We start from the raw sequence: 20,804 nt of genomic DNA, 5'->3' as shown, positions 1-20,804 counted from the left end.
AAGGAACGATCTCGTGAAACATATGACAACACGGATGAACCTTGAAGACATAATGCTGACTGAAATAAGCCAGGCACTAAGAGACAAATATTATATGCTACCACCGATGTGAACTTTGAAAAATGTAAAACAAATGGTTTATAATGTAGAATGTAGGGGAACTAGCAATAGAGAGCAATTAAGGAAGGGGGAACAATAATCCAAGGAGAACAGATAAGCTATTTAATGTTCTCGGGATGCCCAGGAATGACTATGGTCTGTTAATTTCTGATGGATATAGTAGGAACAAGTTCACAGAAATGTTGCTATATTATGTAACTTTCTTGGGGTAAAGTAGGAACATGTTGGAAGTTAAGCAGTTATCTTAGGTTAGTTGTCTTTTTCTTACTCCCTTGTTATGGTCTCTTTGAAATGTTCTTTTATTGTATGTTTGTTTTCTTTTTAACTTTTTTTTTCATACAGTTGATTTAAAAAAGAAGGGAAAGTTAAAAAAAAAAAAAGAAAGAAAGAAAAACAAGGAAAAAAAAATGATGTAGTGCCCCCTTGAGGAACTGGTGGAGAATGCAGGGGTATTGGTCTGCCCTACCTCGATGGTTACTAACATGCTCACAGATATAGGGGACTGCTGGTTTGATGGACTGAGCCCTCTACCACGGGATTTGCCCTTGGGAAGACTGTTGCTGCAAAGGAGAGGCTAGGCCTCCCTATAATTGTGGCTAAGAGCCTCCTCCCAAATGCCCCTTTTTTGCTCAGATGTGGCCCTCTCTCTCTAGCTAAGCCAACTCGAAAGGTGAAATCACTGCCCTCCCCCCTACGTGGGGTCAGACACCCAGGGGAGTGAATCTCCCTGGCAACGTGGAATATGACTCCCAGGGAGGAATGTAGACCTGGCATCGTGGGATGGAGAACATCTTCTTGACCAAAAGGGGGATGTGTAAGGAAATGAAATAAGCTTTAGTGGCAGAGAGATTCCAAAAAGAGCCAAGAGGTCACTCTGGTGGGCACTCTTATGCACAATATAGACAACCCTTTTTAGGTTCTAATGAATTGAGGTAGCTGGTGGTGGATACCTGAAACTATCAAACTACAACTCAGAACCCATGAATCTTGAAGACAATTGTATAAAAATGTGGCTTATGAGGGGGGACAGTGGGATTGGGGGGGCCATGCAGATCACACTCCCCTTTGTCTAGTTTGTGGATGGATGAGTGAAAAGGTGGGGGAAACAAACAAACAAACAGACAAGGGCGCCCAGTGTTCTTTTTTACTTTAGTTGCTCTTTTTCACTTCAATTATTATTCTGGTTATTTGTATGTGTGTGGTTATGAGGGTGTCAGGGATTGATTTTGGTGATGAATGTACAACTATGTAATGGTACTGTGAACAATCGAATGTACGATTTGTTTTGTATGACTGCATGGTATATGAATATATCTCAATAAAATGAAAAAAAATATATACAAGAGATACACAATATGAGATATGAAGAGGCAGAAGAAAGGATAAATGAACTTCAGGACAGAGTAACTGAATGCGAGCACATAAAAGAACAAATGGTATACAATCAACTGTTCACAGTATGATCATATAGTTATGCGTTCATCACCACAATCTATTTCTGAACATTTTTCTTACATCAGAAAGAATCAGAATAAGAATAAAAAATAAAAGTGAAAAGAGAAAAGATTGTATACCATGGATGACTGTATGGTTTGTGAATATATTTCAATAAAACTGAATTAAAAAAAAAAAAAGAACAAATGGGGAAAAAAATTTTTTGAAATGGATCCCAGGGTAATGATAGACAACATGAAGCAAACAAACATAAGAATCATTGGTGCCCCAGAAGGTGAAGGGTAAAGGACTAGGAAGAATGTTTCAAGACACAATTGTAGAAAACTTCCCAAACCTTCTAAATCACATAAATGTGCAAATAAAAGATGCCAAACGAACCCCAAACAGAATAAATCCAAATAAACCTACTGCGAGACATATACTGATTAGGATAGGTTCCAGGCATACACAGACTCAATTCAATTCATGGGAGGCCAGAGAATTTCAGAGATGCCTAGGCACAGAAAGATGTTGACCTGACTTCCAGTAAACATAGATTTTCAAAGGGGTGGCTACAGTCCAACCCTGAACCGAACCCTACTCACTAGGGCAACAGTATTATCTCACATATCCTTGGTAACAAACACTAAAAACTGAAAAATAATAGACTAATGTGGGAGCTGCCACCTGCCTCAGACTCTCATGTTATGGCAACTTTCTGCAAACTGGTCTATTATGTGTATCTGTACATAACTTTATACCTTCTACATTGCTAAAATGTTATTTTGTGCCTTATAAAACAATCTGCCTAAAGTTAAATGTGCACATAGCATATGATCCATATAACAGAAAACACTATACATGCATTAAGAAAAACTGTTTTTAAGTATTTACAATGGTTCTGGTACAGATGGTGAATCATGGGTGATTTATGGGAGACAAACTTTCTTTTTCATATCGCTAACCTTCCTATGAAGTAACAAGCCTATATTAAATTGCAAAAAAAAGCTAAGTTCCTTTTACAAAAAAAAAACTGGAATGTGACCACAGAAAAACAAACAAAACTACTGAAAGGTCTGTAAACCACGGCAAGTGAGGGAGTGGAAAGAAAATGAAAGGGTTTACATAGAGAAGATAAAAAGAAGGAAAGAAAACGAAACCTCCGTAAGTACATAAAAAAATGGCACCATGACTAAGAAGCAGATCGATGGTATTTTTGTCATGTTAGGACTATGGTAAATTTTATTTTTGCAGTGGCCCATTTGTTTGTTTCAATGTAAGGAAGAACTTTCCTATTAATATCAGCATCTTTGTGCAACATTCCTCCTCTTTCTGTAATGGTAAACTCAAGGCGGGGTAGGTTTAGAGAAAGGATTCTTGACCAGGGTTACTCAACCCTGGATGCGTAATTCTGTGCTGTGGGGGGCTGCCTGTGCTTCACAGAGTATTTACCAGCATTCCTGGCCTCTACCTACTAGGTGCCAATAGTGTCACCACCTCCACTCGCTCCCCCAACCCCTAGCTATGTCAACCAAAAACAAATGTCTCCAAGACAATGCCTAGGGGCAAAATCACCCTGATTGAGAACAACTGGTTTATCAAGAAAATCAGACAAATGATGTTTAAAATACATCTAATACTTTTTTTTTCAATTTGCATGATACTTCAGTAAGTTCAGCTGCTATACAATGCATGTGGCATATTTTCAAGGGCTAAAAAATACCACTATGCTCTAAGCATTGTTACATATGACTAATGGCATTCACAAGACAATTATGATATAGCAATCCTTTGAGGAGTAACGACTGAGGGGAAAATTAACATCAACATAACAGTGATGTATACTAGATATTCAATAAATCATTAAATTAACCACCATTAGGGTACAGGGATTGCCTTGACCAAATAAAAAAATGCTTTATCTGCAAATGATTTGGGGGTGGACAAACTAAAGTTCAATTTTAAAAATTTCAGAATGACAATTTTCCATTTTATCCAGATTTCTCCTTTTGTTCTTTAAAATTTTCCTAAAAAGAGAAATATATGTTCATTGTGGGGAGGAAAAAAAAAGGAAAATAAAAAAGCACAAAAAGTAAAACATAACTCCTCCCAGAAATGAGGTATTTCCTTGCTTGCGATCTTTTTCTTTTTATCACATGAGCCTATGAGAATATATCCATTACCTATACAGATTTATAATCTTTGAAACCAGTATTCTTAGTGGCAATGTGGTATTTCATGTTTCACATTTTTTTAACTTTTTATTGCTGTATAAGGAACATGCAAAAGTGTACAAATCTAAATTCACAGCTCAAACTTCTATAAGGTGAACACATCTGTACAGCCAAACCCCCAGATCAAGAAATAAATCATTACCAGCATCCCAGAAGCTTTCATTGTGCTCCTTTACAGTTATTAATGACCCAAGAATAACCATTATCCTGACTATTAAACATAACATTGTTTTTAAACATTATATAAATGAAATTATGGAGATACACTCTTTTGTGTCTAGCTTTTCTCACTCAACATTAAATTTGGAAGATTCAGCTACATTGTTCTGTGTAGCTGTAGTTAATTCATAGTCATCACCATACAGCATTTCATTCTACAAACATTCCATGATTTAGTTATCCATCTTAACTGATTTTTTGGCATTTCAATAGTCGGACCAAAAATATTTATCTTTTTTGAAGAGTACTACTATGAGCATTATTGAATGTGTCTTTTGGTGACCATCGTGATGTATTTCTGCACTTAAGCATGAGACAGAATTCAAATTGGAGAAGGAAACACTAAACTTCTTTATGGAGTCAGAAGTCAAGACACAAAAGCCATTGTATGTCTTGTAAGACATACGTAAGAACAATGCCATTACATCAAAATGGTAGCAATATTTCAGCTTAAGTTTAACTTTTTCTTATTTATCTTTCTTCATATATAAACAACTCAGTTCAAGAACATTTAACCGTCATTTGTAAAAAGAGTGATCCCAGAGTTGAGAAGTATTGTTACTGTTCTTTTGTTTCTACTGGAGGAGATCTAATGAAGAGAATGATAACCTAATAAAGAAACCACAAATTCTAAGATTTGGTGGATAATGGTACATTATATGCTTTGAAATTGCCACAACCAAGTCAGTAAGAATACACATAAATAACTCTGAGTGCTACATAAGAAATTTCAAAATTCCTATTTACCTGTTGTTTCCTAAATTTTCAAGGCAACCTTCAATGAATCTCATTCGAATTTGTCTATCCGTAAACCAACATACTAAGGAACAGAGAAGTTTCTCTGCTTCATTTATTAATCCTTCAGAAAGATTAACCTACAAAAAAAATACATATGCATAAAATGGTTACTGTTCATCATTACTACATTTTGCTGTAATTATGTAGTCTTTTGGTTCTTTTTTAATAACTCACTGCATCATCATCTTGGACTATATCCCACAACAAAGTGTTTCCTTTCTTGCAAACATTATCCAAATTAATGTCTGTCACAGCATTACTGTTGAATTGATGTTTATGGACTGCTGGTCCTAAAAGGGCAAAACATAACATACCATAGAGGAATGCAGCTGACTGAAATTGTGAAATGAATTGTTAACATTTATAAAGTTAAAAAACCCAAAGAGAACAAACACTGAATTTCTTCTTAGACCACAAAATGAAAACAATACAACATTAGCATAATACTTGCTGTATGAATGGCAAAAGAAAGTATTTTTTAGAGTTAGATAAGACTAACGTGAAATTAAGAAGTTTCCTTTACACAGTTTCTTCATAATTTCTAACATATATGATTATTCCATATTTTTCACTTTCAAGAAAATTGTGCATAAACATCTGGAACATAAATTGAGCATAAAGAAGACAATTTTTTTGAAATAATAATTCTGTAACCAAAGTGCTTTCCTCTAAATGACTGTGTGTATAGTCTCTTATAATCCCTATATTAAAAAAAAAATACCACCTATTCTTATTGGAGATGATTTATCTAAAATATTCATTTCAAAGATTCTATCACAGTAATTCAGACTTTCTGAATGCCAGGACAAATAAATTCTCACAAGTTCATTATACTACACAAAAAAACTTTTCTTGTGAGTTTTTTCCCCTAATAGCTTTACCATAAAATTCACCCAGTAATTTTATTAAATTTAGAAATGTGTGAACATCAACATAATCCAGTTTCAGAATATTTTCATCAACTAAAAAATCTCCCTGTGCCTATTTATAGTAATTCCCTAACCTCATTTCCCAGTCCCATTCTGTTTTTTCCTACATAAATTTGACTTTTCTAGAAATTTCATATAAATGGAATCATACAATATGTAGTCTTTTATGTCTTGCAGAACTTAGTATGATGTTTATCCATGTGGAAGCATATATGAATTGTGTGTTCCTTTCAATAACTGAATTACATTCCATGATATGGAAACACCACATTTTTTATACATTTATCAGGTGACGGACATTTGGACTATTCCAGTTTTTGGTTATTATGAATACTACTACTATGAATTTCTGTGCAACAAGTCTTTGTAGGCACATATGTATTCCTTTCCCTTGAGAAAATACCTACGAGTGGAATTTCTGGGTCAAGCGGAAAATAAATGTTTCACATTTTAAGAAACTGCCAAACTTTTGCAAAGTGGTGGTACCATTTTAATATTGCCATCACTAGTATATGAAAATACCAGTTCCTTCATATCTTAGCCAATACCTGGTATGGTCAATCTGTTTAATTTGAGCCATTTTAATAAGTATACAGTGGAATTTCATGGTGGTTTCCATTTCCATTTTCCTAATGACTAATGATGTTAAGCATCTTTTCATGTACTTATTAGCCATTTGTTTATCTTCTTTGGTGAAATAAATCATTTGCCAATTTTTAACTGGTTGCTTGTCTTACTATTGAGTAGAAAAAGTTCTTTATATATTCTGGGTACAAGCCCATAATTAGATACATGGTATGCAAATACTTTCTCCCAGTATGTGGCTTGTCTTGTTTTGTTTTTATTTTGTTTTGCAACTTTTTAAAATTAATTTTTTGATGTATAACATACACATACTATCAAAATACAGAACACTTCTATCACCCAAGAAATTCTCTCATGATTCTTAGCAATCAATCTCTATTCCCAAATCCTACGTAATGATTAATCAGGTTTCTACCATTATAGATTAATTTCGCAGCTTATATAATACACATATATAATTATAATTATATAATTTCAATTTAAGCATTTAGAGTACAATTCAATGGATTTTAGTATATTCGAAGAGTCATGCAGTCATCACCACAATCAATTTTAGTACATGTTCATCACCCCAGTAAGAAATCCTGTACTATTCATTAGTTACTCCCCCATTTTTCCCCTCAACGTCCCCAGCCCTGGGCAACCACTTATCTACTTTCCATCTCGATAGATTTCCTACTGTAGACATTTCATACAAATGAAATCAAACAGTACGTGCTTTTTCATTATGTCCTATTACTTTTAGGTTCTAAGATTTCTGAATATAAAAGCTAATATAGCCATATATTTTCTAAAATATAAACCCATAATTTTCTTATATATTATTATATATTTTCTTTCCCATTTTTTCCAGACAGAACTGCAGGCTTTATTTGTTCATGATGGAAATATTTATAATAATTCCGTTCCCTCAGAAAGAAAACTACCATATGAAAATTGTTTATGCAAAAATGTTCAGTATCTTAATCATTAACTGTTGATTCCTTTTAACAATGGAATATAACTTACTCCTGTTTTTAAGACACTACTGTATTTTACTTACTACAAAACCTTACCTTGACTAAGATGTTCATGGTAAATAGATGCTAAGTTGGGAAGATGCTGTTGAAGATGAGATGTTAGCTCTGCATGAGAATTAATCTGAACTAGCTCCTCTTCACACCCAGATTCTTCACCATCAAAATCAGCCATATTTTTTTCTGATTTTGCACTGACCTGGGAGCTACTGCAACTGACGTCATCTGCACTTAGCATATCATCAACCATATGTCTATAACACAGAGACAAGCACAAAATTAGTAATTTCAAGTTTAAACACATTTTGTGAATCACAGAAAATCCCTCTCCTAAAATACTGGGCACAAGTTACAACACACTGAAGATAAAAGCTACATCTGTTTCTAACATATGGAAAACTTAGAACTTTACAAAAACTAAAAACCCGACAATGGCAGAACTACGTTATTAATTTTACAATATGCACGTGTATTACTAGACCCATTAACATACTTCACTATAACAACTTCAAAGAGAGTAATTTTAGGGAAGATTAGTAATACTTACTGTCACATAGTAATTTCATAAATTCAAAGGCACAATATAAAACCATAATATTTGTTTGCATTTATTCATCCAACTGCAGAATCAAAGCAGGTCATTACCAGGAAAAGACTTCAATTCAGGGGTGCAATTCAAATGTAGTTAACATTAACTGGGGAACTTTTAACTCAAACGAGTTATGAACTTACTTCTAAAGTGTTATAAAGGATGTAAAGATGAAATGATGAACAATATCATGGAGAAGGAAAGTTCAGGGTTGTTTTAGAGCCTCAGTATGCCATATACCTGGAGCATTCACAACATGGAAGGGATGAAATAAAAAAATTTTTAGGTCTTGTGGGGTAAGGAGTGGCTGTGGAGTATTAAACCTGAGAGAGATATGCATTGTGCCAAATGGGAATACATTCCACTTAAGTTTTGTAAACAAGTTGTTTTGTCTTCAATATTAAGCTGTGATGGGGAGAACTTTGCATGTGTCTATTTATGATATCTGACCTTAAACCAGTGGTTATCAGGCAACCATGGCCCCCTGGGGACTTTTGGCAATGCTGGGAGACATTTTTGGTTTACACGAATGGGTGGGTGGCTACTGGCATCTGAGGGTAGCAGCCAGAGATGCTGCCAAAACATCTTACAATTCACAGAGCAGCATTCACCACTGTTGTGAATTCACAAAATAGAATTATCTGACTCAAAATTTCAATAGTGTCAAAGTTGAGACACTCTGCTTAAAACTCTTACCCTGGGTTATTAACAAGAATAAAATTAAAAAGTGAAGAAAACAAACATGGAATATGTATAGATATGTAGTTCACCTAAACAATCAAATTGACTTTTGGAAGCCCTGGCAAATTGTCAAGACTAATAATCATCATCCTGATTAAACACATAATCATATTTTATAGTCAAATAATACTATTTATAAACAATAATCATAAATGCAGCTAACATTTATTTAGCACTTATTTTATGCCAATCATATTAACCCATGAAATCCTCACAATAAACCCATGAGATAGGTACTATTTTTCCCATTTTATTGATGAGAAAATTGTGGGAAAGATAAATACTTTGCCCAATAATATTCCACCAGTAAATGGCAGAATCATTTACTGTTGAGTAACATGGATATATTTAGCAGATAATGAAAAAGCTTTATATCGGGAGCTGGGGAATTAAACATGCCCCCACAAAAGGCATGTTCAATTCCTAAACCCTAGTTTTGTGAGGCTGAACCCATTTTTAAACAGGACCTCTAAACATGTTATTAGTTAATATGTGTCTAAACTGAACGAGGGTGAGCTGTAATCCAGTATGCGTGAAGTCCTTATGTCCAGTATGTCTGAAGCAAAAGAAACTGGACACAGAAAGAGAAGCCACAGGGAGCAGCCAGAAGCTGGAAGTCTCCCAGAGGAGAAAAGAGAAGATACCACCATGTGCACTGCCATGTAATGGAAAAGCCAAGGAGCCCCAGAGATTACCAGCTAGCCAGAAGACACCCTGAGAGGAAGCAAGCCTTTTAGGCTCTAAAACTGTGGGTCAATAAATTGCTGTTGTCAAGCCAACCCACTATATGGTATTTATTTTAGCAACTAGAAAACTAAAACACTGAGGTAAATCTTCATTAATACCCTAAAATTAGAGATGTACAAAATTCCCTTTTCATGATCACATTTTAATAAAAATTGCCGCAACCTATCTTACATCTGCTATTAGAAAATTACTGCAAGGAGTTGGAAGAGCTACATCTGTGCTATTCCAATACAAGAACCAATAGTCACATGTGGCCACTGCCACACAGAAAATATGGCTGGTCTAAACTGAGATGTTCTGTAAGTATAAAATATATACTGAATATCAAAGACTGAGTGGAAAAAAAAAAAAAACAATATCATGTTAAAATTTTATATTATTACATGTGCAAACAATATTTTAGAGCACTGGTTTAAATAAAATACATTAATAAAATTAATCTCACCTGCTTCATTTTGCTTTTGTAACTGTGGCTACTATTTATATTATATATTTGTAGACTGCAATTATAGTTTGCACTATATTGCTATTTGACAATATTGATCTACAATAACATGTCATTGAATGAATATAGGCTTAATTACTTCCCTAGTGGAAATAAAAACAGGATGCTTACTTTCAATTAGGCTTACCCATCGTGGTGGTGGTGGTGATGGTGGTGGTGATGGTGATGATGCTGTGGACCAATAAACTGCCGACAATTAAATAATTCATTCCCAATAGTCTCCCCAAGAAAGTCCCCAGTTCGTGTGATACAAGAATCCTGAGCCCCTTGCGTTATATGAGCAGCATTTATTTCCCCTGAAACATCATGCTCTGGGTCTTCAGAGTGTGAACAGGCATCTAGCATTCGGATTCGATTATCTACTGATGGCAGAGAGTCAGTATTAAAAACCAGGTCCTTTCCTGTTCCATTGCTTGTTCCACTTCTTTCTGATGGGCCTTGGGAATCTCCCAAGCAAATGCCTGCTTGAGTTTCTAACTTTCTGTTCCGAAGATCTGTACCACAACTGCCTTTAGAAGGATCATGGCTATGATCATCATCTTCATCTTCTTTAAGAGCTTCAATATCTGCAATGTCTTCTGACTGTACCTCACTGCCAGGGCTCCCAGCTGACTGGCTTGCATGGCTAGAATTCACCTCATTGCTAGATCCATCACTATGACCACTACTGCTACCAGGACCACTGCTTCCATCTTCACCACTGTTGGCAGTTTCGTCAGAACTACCCTGCATGGATTCCTGTTTTAGAAGCAAAGAGATTTAAATAAATATTTGAAATAGTAAGGACAAAGTCACTGAGACTTTAAAACACTATACTTTTTTAAAAGGCTTCCATGGTCTTGTCATATTCCTTTGAACAATACAAAATGGAATTAAAAACTCAAAGTAAAGTAAAGGAACTCAAAATACTTGATGGTACTGTCAGGAAGAAGAGGGGAGGAGTAGGAATATAGATTATGTTTATATTTCCAGTTCAAATGATAAACATGGCAGAAAACCATAAATCCCTTTAAAAAAGCGTGGGGGGGGGCTGTTTTATACCTCTGTGTCTGAAAGTCGCTGCTGTACATGTTTGGTTCTATTAATAAGTTGCTCATCCATTTCGATGTCACTCCCTCCACTTTGATGGGTATCGCTATTATCACTGCTTTGAGGACTAGCTGCAGGAGACCCTATATGAAATAGATTTTCTGTTTTACTTATAATTTGTATAAACATGGGTCTAACAGAATGACACTGCCCTTGATTTCTTAACTATCTGCCAAAAGTTTAAGCTAGTAAGCAAAGAGATAATTCAGAAACATATTAACATATGCCAATTATTTCCAAAGAAGGTATACATGATTTCAGTGAAAAATCAAGAAAACTAATGGTTTTACACAAAATAGGTAAGATATGTAATGAGTTGAGGGTTTACATATTCTGAAAATGAACTTTATGACTCTGATACAAAAATACTAATATGTAAAATCATCAAAACAAAACTGTGAATCATATTGCTATGCATTTTTAAGATTCAACTTACAAGGTGATGGAGCTGCTCTTCTGAGCTCTTCTTCCTCTGAAGGAAAAGGAAAAAATAGGAGGGAAATATTCTAAGTGACTGAGCTTCTTTGAGACAGTATAAAAGTTGCTCATATTACATAATCAACAGAAATACAGGTAGGGAAACCTACAATAATGTAAGTCTCCACCACCTGGGTTGTTGTGGGTGCCTGCACAGAAAAGCCTAAGAAAAGAGTACATGATGTCAGGAGAGAAATATTGGGGTAAAGGCAGATAATGTTTTAGAAAGCCTTTGAAAGCTATATACATCAAGGCACATGGAGCAGGTGACATGGTAGAAAACCATGAAGTAGAAAACATGCAGAGAGAGAATTGTAACATTATGTTCTGCTCTTAAAATTATTTCTGAAACAAAGCTTTTTGTTCTGTTTTCTAAATGAAAAAGCTCCAAAGAATTTATGAAACATTTTTTTTAAACAAGAAAGAACACTGAAGATGAGAAAATTCAGTAAGCACTCAAACATTATTATTGCCATCTACTTTAAGAGCAAACCAAAAACATGAACTAACTGCAGTATTAACTCCTTTATATATTCTCTGGCTCCCACCCCAAACATGTTAAAATTAATAAACTTTGGTCAACTTATTTCAAAATGCATTCTGCTTTACTAACCTTTCTTATTTCCTATGGGAAGATTTGTATTTAATAAGGATGCAAAAGAACTCTGTTTGGATAGCTGAGTCTTAGCTGCTAGTGCATTATTCCATAATGCTTTAATTAGCATGGATGCCAAGTACAATGTCTTTAAAAAAAAAGAGAGAGAGAGAAGTTGAAGTTAAAGGCTTGTAGGCAACATTATAACTTCAATGTAATATCCTTTTTGCCTAATTGAAATGCCAACAGTAACATACCACAGTTTAAATGATCAGAATAGAAAATAAATGTTCACTTTACAAAACACAAATTATGTTTTAAATGTATTACCTGTTCAGTATGAACACTTGGTTCAAGAGCTGAGACCAGATTAAGGAGATGTCTAAGTGGTACTGGATCCAAATTCTTGATGAGTGAAGGAAATAAATCATGTATATATCGACTACAGTGTTTCAACTAGAAAATAAAAGCCGATGCAAGAGTCAAAAATAACTGCTCTCCATAAATTAATTAGTTGAAACAAAAAAAGCTATACAGATGTAAAAGCCAAGAAGTTGGCTGATACACTAATACTTTTTATTATGTTGGTGAAATGCTGATTAATAAGTATTACAGAAAGCAGTATATAAAACAGTGAAAATAGTATCTCCCTTAAATAAAACTTTATCTTAAGCATTTATCTTAACCAATAAAACCATAAGCTTAATATTCTAACAACAAAAAGGAAGCCAGCAGTGAATATAGTTTCTAGAATTCCAGTATGAAAAGGATTCCAACTAAATTTTTGTAAAGTCATTATTATAAAAACAAGTTAAATAACATGTAAAAATGCAGGGAATTACAAATTAAAATAATAAATTACAATTAGGACAGAAAAGTAAATAAAATATTTAAGGTGTATTATATTTCTCATATTAAATGTCTATAAAGTATATGTATAAAACTTTTATTTTACTAGAATATACAATAAGTCTTATAATAAAGGGGTACACAATAATAATCCAGGGGAGAGAAAGACCCCTTTGATATGATAAACAAATATTTAAGCAATGAGGGAAGTATAATATTTATGCTGGTTTGACTACTAAATATAACATGTCATGTAAAATGAATGTCTTTTATAGCCCTAAAACTGCTAACTGCTAAATCAAGATCAAGATAAGATGAATAAACAAATATAAAGGCTTAAAAGTAAAAGCTGGGTGTCTTATTTATTATTTTCAATACTTCTTCAATAACACTAAAAGAAAATGCAGATTTTTATACCCCAAAACATTGATTTTTTATATTTTTCAGGCCTAACCACATGAACTCTCTTCTGCTGCCTCCCTGATTAGAGAAAATATGATAACCTAGTTCTGAAACAGGGGTTGAAATAAAGGTACAATTCAACACTGCTAAATCTCCGTTTTAAAAAAATTAGTTTTTCAAAACTCCAAACATCATTTCATTTTAAGGAGAAGTGAATCATCAAATTACAAGTTATGCATTATATAGCTATCCCTTTTTAGTTTTTAGTGTGCTGGAATAGCTAGAAGGAAATACCTGAAACTGCTGAACTGCAACCCAGTAGCCTTGATTCTTAAGAGACAATTTTATAACTATATAGCTTATACTGTATGACTATGTGATTGTGAAAACTTTGTGGCTCCCACACCCTTTACATAGTATATGGACAGATGAATAGAAAAATGAGGACAAAAAGTAAATGAATAATATGGAGGGATGAGGGGAATGGGATTTTGGGTGTTCTTTTTCAATTCAACTTTCATTCTTATTCTTTTTTGTGTATGGTTACTAAAATGTTCAAAAATTCAATGTGGTGATGAATGCACAACTATATAATGGTGCTGTGGACAAGTGACTATACACCAGGGATGATTATGTGGTATAAGAATATAATCAATAAAACTGAATTTAAAAACATTGTAAGTTTATCCCTTTATAGGCCTTATCTAAGAATATTAATTTTAACATAGTATTACATGATTTCATAACTCAACCATACAATAATTAACACTACATATAGTTTTTTTGCCAACTATTAGACTATAAATACTTTTGCTAATCAAAATGTGATAAAAGCAGAATATATGATAAATTACTAACTTTCCTGTCAATTTAATTACTTAAGAAAATGGGATTTTATACTGTAAGTGTAATTAACAGTACCAAATTACAGGTTTAAGTATGGTTAAAAGGGGAAGACTAGGGTCATGTGTGTCACTAGAAGGAAAGCTAGAGGAAAAAACATGAGACTGTATAAATGGTAAAACCTGTTGTGGACGATGAGTGTGGTTAATTATACAAATAAAAGAAAGTACATGAACTAGAACAAATATACATTGTTATTACAAAGTGACATAAGGGAAAAATCCAAAACAGTAACATTGTAAAATAGCCTTTCATCAAGTATAACAATGCTAAGTGTCAATAATAGGGGGATATAAGGAGAATCGGATTTTGGGGTTTTTTTGTTTGTTTCTGAAGCAATGAGAATGTTCTCAAATTGATTGTGGTGGTGAATGCACAACTCTGATTATACCAAGAGGCACTGATTATAAGCTTTGAGTGGACTGTATGAATAAAACTGTTTAAAAAAAAAAAAGGAAAATGGGATTTTTATAATAAACCATTTTAATAATCAAAGTGCTAGTTGCTTATCCTTAGATAAACAAGATCCTTGAGAGAAAATGATGAAATCCTGAAACTGAGGGGAAAAAAACATGTTAGGCTTTTTTAACTGTGCACATTATGAACACAAATTCAAAAAGAACAGAAAATTAAAATTTAATTTAATTTAATTTAATTATTAAGATTGCATGTCTCAAGTTCCTGGTAAAGATGGCAGTGTGAAGTTGGTTCACAGAATCTCCTTATTTCACTGTTCATCAAAATAAAACAAAATAAAATTATATATATAAAATTGTTGAAATCCATTAACCAAAAAACTCAGAATAAGTAGGAAAAACTTCATTGCATTAATGAACTCTTGAAAAAACTCCATGTGAGAAAAATCAAGTCAGCAAAAGACAAGATATACACACTGGTAAAAGACTTTTTTTAATTATTTACTAGATAATAATGGACTACTAATAAGGTCTACTACAAAGTTCTGAGGAAAAACAAGAGTGGCTCAAGTATCTTAATATTCAATCAAGTTCTTCTTCAAGTATAAAGAAAAAAAGATTTTCTCAAACATGCACAAACCCAGAATATAACATTTACAAGTTTCTCTTCAAGGAAAAGAAAAGGCTACTTTATGAAATCCACAAAAAGAATACAAATAACTCAGGAATAAGAAAGGCAGGTATGTGAAGAAAAAAAAAAACCGTAGTGAGCTATATACTTAAATACAGAATACTAGTATAGAATCTAAATGTTATACAAGTTGGGAATTGCAAATGGCAAGGATGAAGAAAAATTATAATTTCCTTACCTTGTGCAATAGAGACTCAATCAATATATTTAGGAATAAAAAGAAATCCACAAAGAAAACAGTGAGAGTCAACAGATATGAGATTTCAACAAATTTCCCCAAAATTAAAAGGGATGGGAATAACTTTAAAAATATAATAGGTAGAGAAAGCTGTAGCTCAGAATTAGTTGTGCGGGAGCTGAAGCGGAGGTAGAAGACATCTTCTAATGAAATTGGCAAAGGTTGGGGGCTCAGTAGCAGATTGTATGGCAGCACAATAGGATTTCAAGGAAGTTCTGTACAGAGAATGATTCCATCTGTCAGCCGAACATCAACGAGCAGCCAACATATACTATCTACCCACAGAGGCTCTTCCCTGGGGAGGATGATACTGGGGAGGATTATATAAAGCCGTAGCATTTAAGAATAGATAATGGTACCTCTATTTTCTTGTTTAGAATATCCATAAGATGAAATTCAAGTAACACTAAAAAGAAGAGTACAAGTAATTATGCCGCCATCCTAATACAGAAAAAGTAGCCAAGCAGAAATACCATTTGATAGAAAGATCTAATGGAAAAATATTTCACAACACCAAGGAATAATTATCTACATCAGTTACCTAGTCATCTCTTAAATGTAACAGCAAAGGCACATGAAGGGACCCAACAATATAAAGGAGAAATAATCAAGCTGAGACAAGTGGTTTGAATATAAAAGAAGAAGGAATAACCATTCATATTAACAATTCCCAACAAGGCAAGAAAGGATAGGATACAAATCCTAAAACGTAAGATATGTGAAAAAATGGAAAGGAATGTTGCAGTGGTCAGATAATAACTCTAGTACAATCATACTGTTACATGCTAACACTGCAATGTCTCATAGACAATTATCTAAATATGTCTACATGTACACATACAGAAGCTAATGACTACAAGAATGAATATCAGTGTTTCTAAAATTAGAGATCACAAATCCCTGTGAAAATTATAGATCCTCTGCCCCCAAAATGTGAATCTAAATTGAATCAGAAATCCTAGAGAATGTGACTCCTGTCCATTGAGATGTGAGAATCTATTTCAAAAAAAGTTATTGGTTCCATTTTAAAACAAAACCATTGTCCCAATAAGTTACGTAAATGTATGTATATGTTCTTCAATCTTGGAAAGCAATTAACAATAAATTCCAAGATTTTGAATTCATTATTTGAATCCTGTGACAGAAAGATTTTATGATAGAAGGTTGGGAAGAAGGAGGTAGCATGAGGTAACCCAATCAAACCAGGATAGGAAGAAACTTAAAATGTTAGTGAAAATCATTTATACGGTAAATGCTTACTGTAACTTTTACGCAAGTTTTTATATTTACAGAAAAGCTAATACATATAACATGCAAAATATTCAAGTTTACAAAAGAATATAGTCAATACAAAGAACATCTCCCATCTATGTCTACACAAAAAACAGCACCCAAACGTTTACAGCAGCTTTATTCCTAATTGCCAATATTGGCTTTATTCCTAATTGCCAATACATGGAAGCCAATACATGGAAGCAACCGTATTGACCTTCAATAGGTGAATGGACAAACTGTGGTGTGTCCATACAATGTAATATTATTCAGCAAAGAAAGAAAGAACCTATCAAGTCACAAAAAGACATGGAAGAACCTTATGTGCAGATTGTAAGCGAAAGAAGCATGAAAAGGTTACATACTATGTTTCCAACTATATGACCTTCTGGAAAAGGCAAAACTATAAAGACAGTAAAAAAGTTCAGTGGTTGAAGAGAGTCCGGGTCGGGGGGGGGATGGATAAATGTGTGGAACACAGAGGATTTTTAGCCCAATGAAACTATTTTCTATGATTCTATAATGGTGGATACATAACATATTTGTCAAAAGCCATAGAAAAGTATAGCCAAAAGACTGAACCTAATGGAAACCATGGAATTTAATTAATAATGATGTATTAATATTAGTTCATCAATAGTAACAAATGTACTACACCAACGCAAGATGTTAATAATAGGGGAAACTGGGAGGGTGGTGAGGGAATCTTAAGAAACTCTGAACCTTCTGCTCAGTTTTTTCTGTAAATCCAAAACTGCTCTAAAGAAAATAAAGTTCAAAAAAAAAAAATCCACAATGTAAAAATTCTTTATCATTCCAGATCTATAGAAGAGGAAATGATAAAGCAGTTAACAAAGCACAGAAACACTCATTTAAAATAACCTTTAAAATATACTCTTAACTATTTCATTTTGCTAGAGCAGCTTTATACTTAAAAGTCACTGCATTCTAGTGTATTAGAATAGCTAGAAGGTAATACCTGAATCTGCTGAACTGTAATCCAGTAGACTTGATTGTTGATGATGATTGTATAACTAGCTTTGATCGTGGGACCGTGTGATTGTGAAAACCTTGTGACTGACACTCCCTTTATACAGTGTATGGGCAGATGAATAATAAAATAAAGACAAAAAATATATAAATGATAAGGGGGATATGGAGTATGGGATGCTTGGGTATTCTTTTTTACTTTATTGTCATTTTTTTTCATTATCTTGCAGTAATGAAAACATTCTAAAATTGATTGTGGCACAACTAAATGATGATACTATGAGCCAGTGATTGTATACTTTGGATGGATTACGTGGTGTGCTGCATTTTAAAAAAAAAGTCACTGCAACTTATATCACAAAGACAATGCCATAATATTTATAACCATTCCTTTTTAGGTTAGTTCCAAATTTTTGTTAGTGTACAAGGCTAAAAGTTTTAATAGACCATATTATCAATTACAAATTTGTTGAATTTCAATTTTGTAAAGTAACTCTTCACTATGCCTAGTTATCTGCTATATACCATATAACAAACATATCATTGTTTTCATAATTTATGGTCTAGCAATGAACCAAGTAACAAAGTATCTACTGAAAACAAAAACATTTTCACAGGTTATAAAAGAAAAATTTCCCTTAACTCTGAAATATGAACTCCTTCTTTATTTAAATGACAGTGATATATAAACATACAATGTTAAGTATTTACTATATTTTGTTAACCAGTATCTTTCAATCAGTATGAATTACTGGTGGAAAGACCTTCTAAAATACTTGAAAATAATTTTAGGCCTCTGCTTAAGAGGAATCTATATTAAAAGCACTGAACCATAGGTTCCTTCAAGAAATGATGTCTATATAGCCATCTGGCAAGAGGAAGAAATTAAAAAATTTTTTAAAACATTTTGAACTAGGAAGACATAAAATAATCACTAACATTAGATTGGACACTGGAAAGTCAAAGAAAATGTACTGAAAAATTACCATAGTCAATCCAAGAAATCCATGGGTATCAAGGCATGCAATTAATAATCAAGAATTTAAAACTTTTATATTACAATAGCAGTAACAGAAAGTTAAATCCCTAAGAATAAACGTGAAATATGGAAGATCTATATACAAGTCACTTGGAAATGCTGAATGACGAAGAAGAAAACAAAAGGAAAGACCTATTTCTTGGATAGAAAGATAGACATTCAAGTTGCCTCAAATTAATCACCTCAATAAAAATTAAAATATTTTCCAAGAATAAGCCACTGCTAAAATTCATATGGGAAAATACGTAAGAGAAAAGAATTTGAAATAAATAAGGAGGAAAGAATAGCCCTGACAGATATTTTTAAATATTACAAAGACTAAAGGGAAGATTTTTTTAGTATAGACCCAAGGACCAGCAAACTTTTTCTTAAAGGGCCAAAAAATAAATACTTTAGGAATGCAGGCCATATGGTCTCTGTTAACAATTACCAAACTCTGTCACTGTACTGTGGAAGCGGCCAAAGACAACACATTAAAAAAAGGGACATATCTCAATAAAATGATGATTAAAAAAAAAAAAAAAAAAAAAAAAAGGGACACAGCTTGTTTCAAACTTCATTTTAAAAAAAAAAAAAAAAAGTGGCCCAGCCCATTGGCCGTAATTCACCAATCCCTAACACAGGCCATGACTAAACATAACAATGGGTCAGATTAGAAAGTCCAGAAATTGTCCTAGACAAGATAAAAGTAGTATCTCTGATCAATGAAGAAAGGAGCTAATGAACAAACAATACCAGGAAAATTAGGTAGCAAAAAGAATGGGGGAAAAAAGTTTGATCTACCCATAACACCATAAGCCAAGATAAATTCCCAGCTGGATCAAAGATTAAAAAATAAAATTAAAACAGAAAAGTACAAAAAGAAACTACAGGAGAATTCATAGTCTTAGGAGTAGAAAAGACACTTCAAACCATGAAACAAAACCCACATGCCACAAAAAATTCTGATTTCCTTCAATTCTGCCACTAACATATCAAGACAGAGATTCTGAAGCTAGACATGCTAAATTCCATTCCAAATTTTCCATGCCATGGTCTAACACTGCTCTAAAATGGAGATAACCGAACTTACCTCACAGGGAAGCAAAGCGATTACAACACAATATAAGGAAGCACTCAATATATGTAATCTGTTAATATTACCTGTGCTGCAGCCCAAATGCAGTCAATATGTTGAGTACTAAGCCGCCCTTCTGCTGCCAAAAAATTCAAAATCACTTGGCACTGTTTGATAATCTGGAAAAGAAAAATGTATTACAGTTAATTTTTTAAAATATTCTTTTCTTTCACTACAACAGAGAAGCCATGTAATTGTCAACAAACCTCAATATGTAGGTTTGGTCCAAATATATGCTCTACCACACTGTTGCTAATAAGCCAGTCTGCAAGTTCTTTTGCAATGGACCTAAAGTCAAATAATAAAATTAGTTAATTCATTAAAGAAAGGGGGAGAAAAGGAGGAGGATGGTGCATATTTTCAAACTATTACTTCAAACTACTAGGCTTTTCCCATATCTAAAGGGCCAACTCAGTTGTAAACCTAAATTTGTTCAAAAACAAGTTATAAAAAGGTGAATTATATACAATTAAATGTCCAGAGTATTACGAAGCATAAGTAAAATGAAATGTAAGAAATGCTAATATGTCTTGAATTTAAAACAAATCACAAATAACTGAAAATTTACAATTAACAACTTCCACTAAGTAAACAGGTGTACCGAGTGAAACACCTAATTAGCAATGTATTTTCCTACCAAAGGACTTTGCCTTTCTACTTTATTTCCATAGCGGGCACTGAAGCATTCAGGACAAGTTTCTCAATATGTTGTCTATAGTGAGATAACAACAGGAAAGTAGGTTATCAAAAGTGTGAAAAAGGGAAGAATTATCCCCAAACCAAATTGCAAGTGTCATGCCTGATACTAA

At 33.4% G+C, this 20,804-nt stretch overlaps 1 protein-coding gene across 5 annotated transcripts in view; it reads right to left on the bottom strand.

The window, feature by feature from the left end:
• USP34 (ubiquitin specific peptidase 34) overlaps positions 1–20,804 on the bottom strand; it is a 371,878-nt gene that overhangs the window by 193,563 nt on the left and 157,511 nt on the right. For all 5 annotated transcript variants that reach the window (XM_037806728.1, XM_037806730.1, XM_037806731.1 and 2 more), the window contains exons 9-18: positions 20,202–20,283; positions 20,022–20,114; positions 12,409–12,534; positions 12,097–12,226; positions 11,443–11,478; positions 10,959–11,089; positions 10,045–10,655; positions 7,375–7,589; positions 4,980–5,095; positions 4,755–4,882 (exon numbers count right to left, since the gene is read on the bottom strand). In XM_037806728.1, coding sequence (XP_037662656.1) covers positions 4,755–4,882; positions 4,980–5,095; positions 7,375–7,589; positions 10,045–10,655; positions 10,959–11,089; positions 11,443–11,478; positions 12,097–12,226; positions 12,409–12,534; positions 20,022–20,114; positions 20,202–20,283 — 1,668 coding nt within the window. The remainder of the gene's footprint in view (positions 1–4,754; positions 4,883–4,979; positions 5,096–7,374; positions 7,590–10,044; positions 10,656–10,958; positions 11,090–11,442; positions 11,479–12,096; positions 12,227–12,408; positions 12,535–20,021; positions 20,115–20,201; positions 20,284–20,804) is intronic.

The sequence above is a fragment of the Choloepus didactylus genome, chromosome 17, assembly GCF_015220235.1.
Source record: "Choloepus didactylus isolate mChoDid1 chromosome 17, mChoDid1.pri, whole genome shotgun sequence".
In the NCBI taxonomy this organism is placed as follows: domain Eukaryota; kingdom Metazoa; phylum Chordata; class Mammalia; order Pilosa; family Megalonychidae; genus Choloepus; species Choloepus didactylus.
The sequence above is the reverse complement of the archived record's forward strand: the minus strand, read 5'-3'. Positions and strand labels throughout refer to the sequence as shown.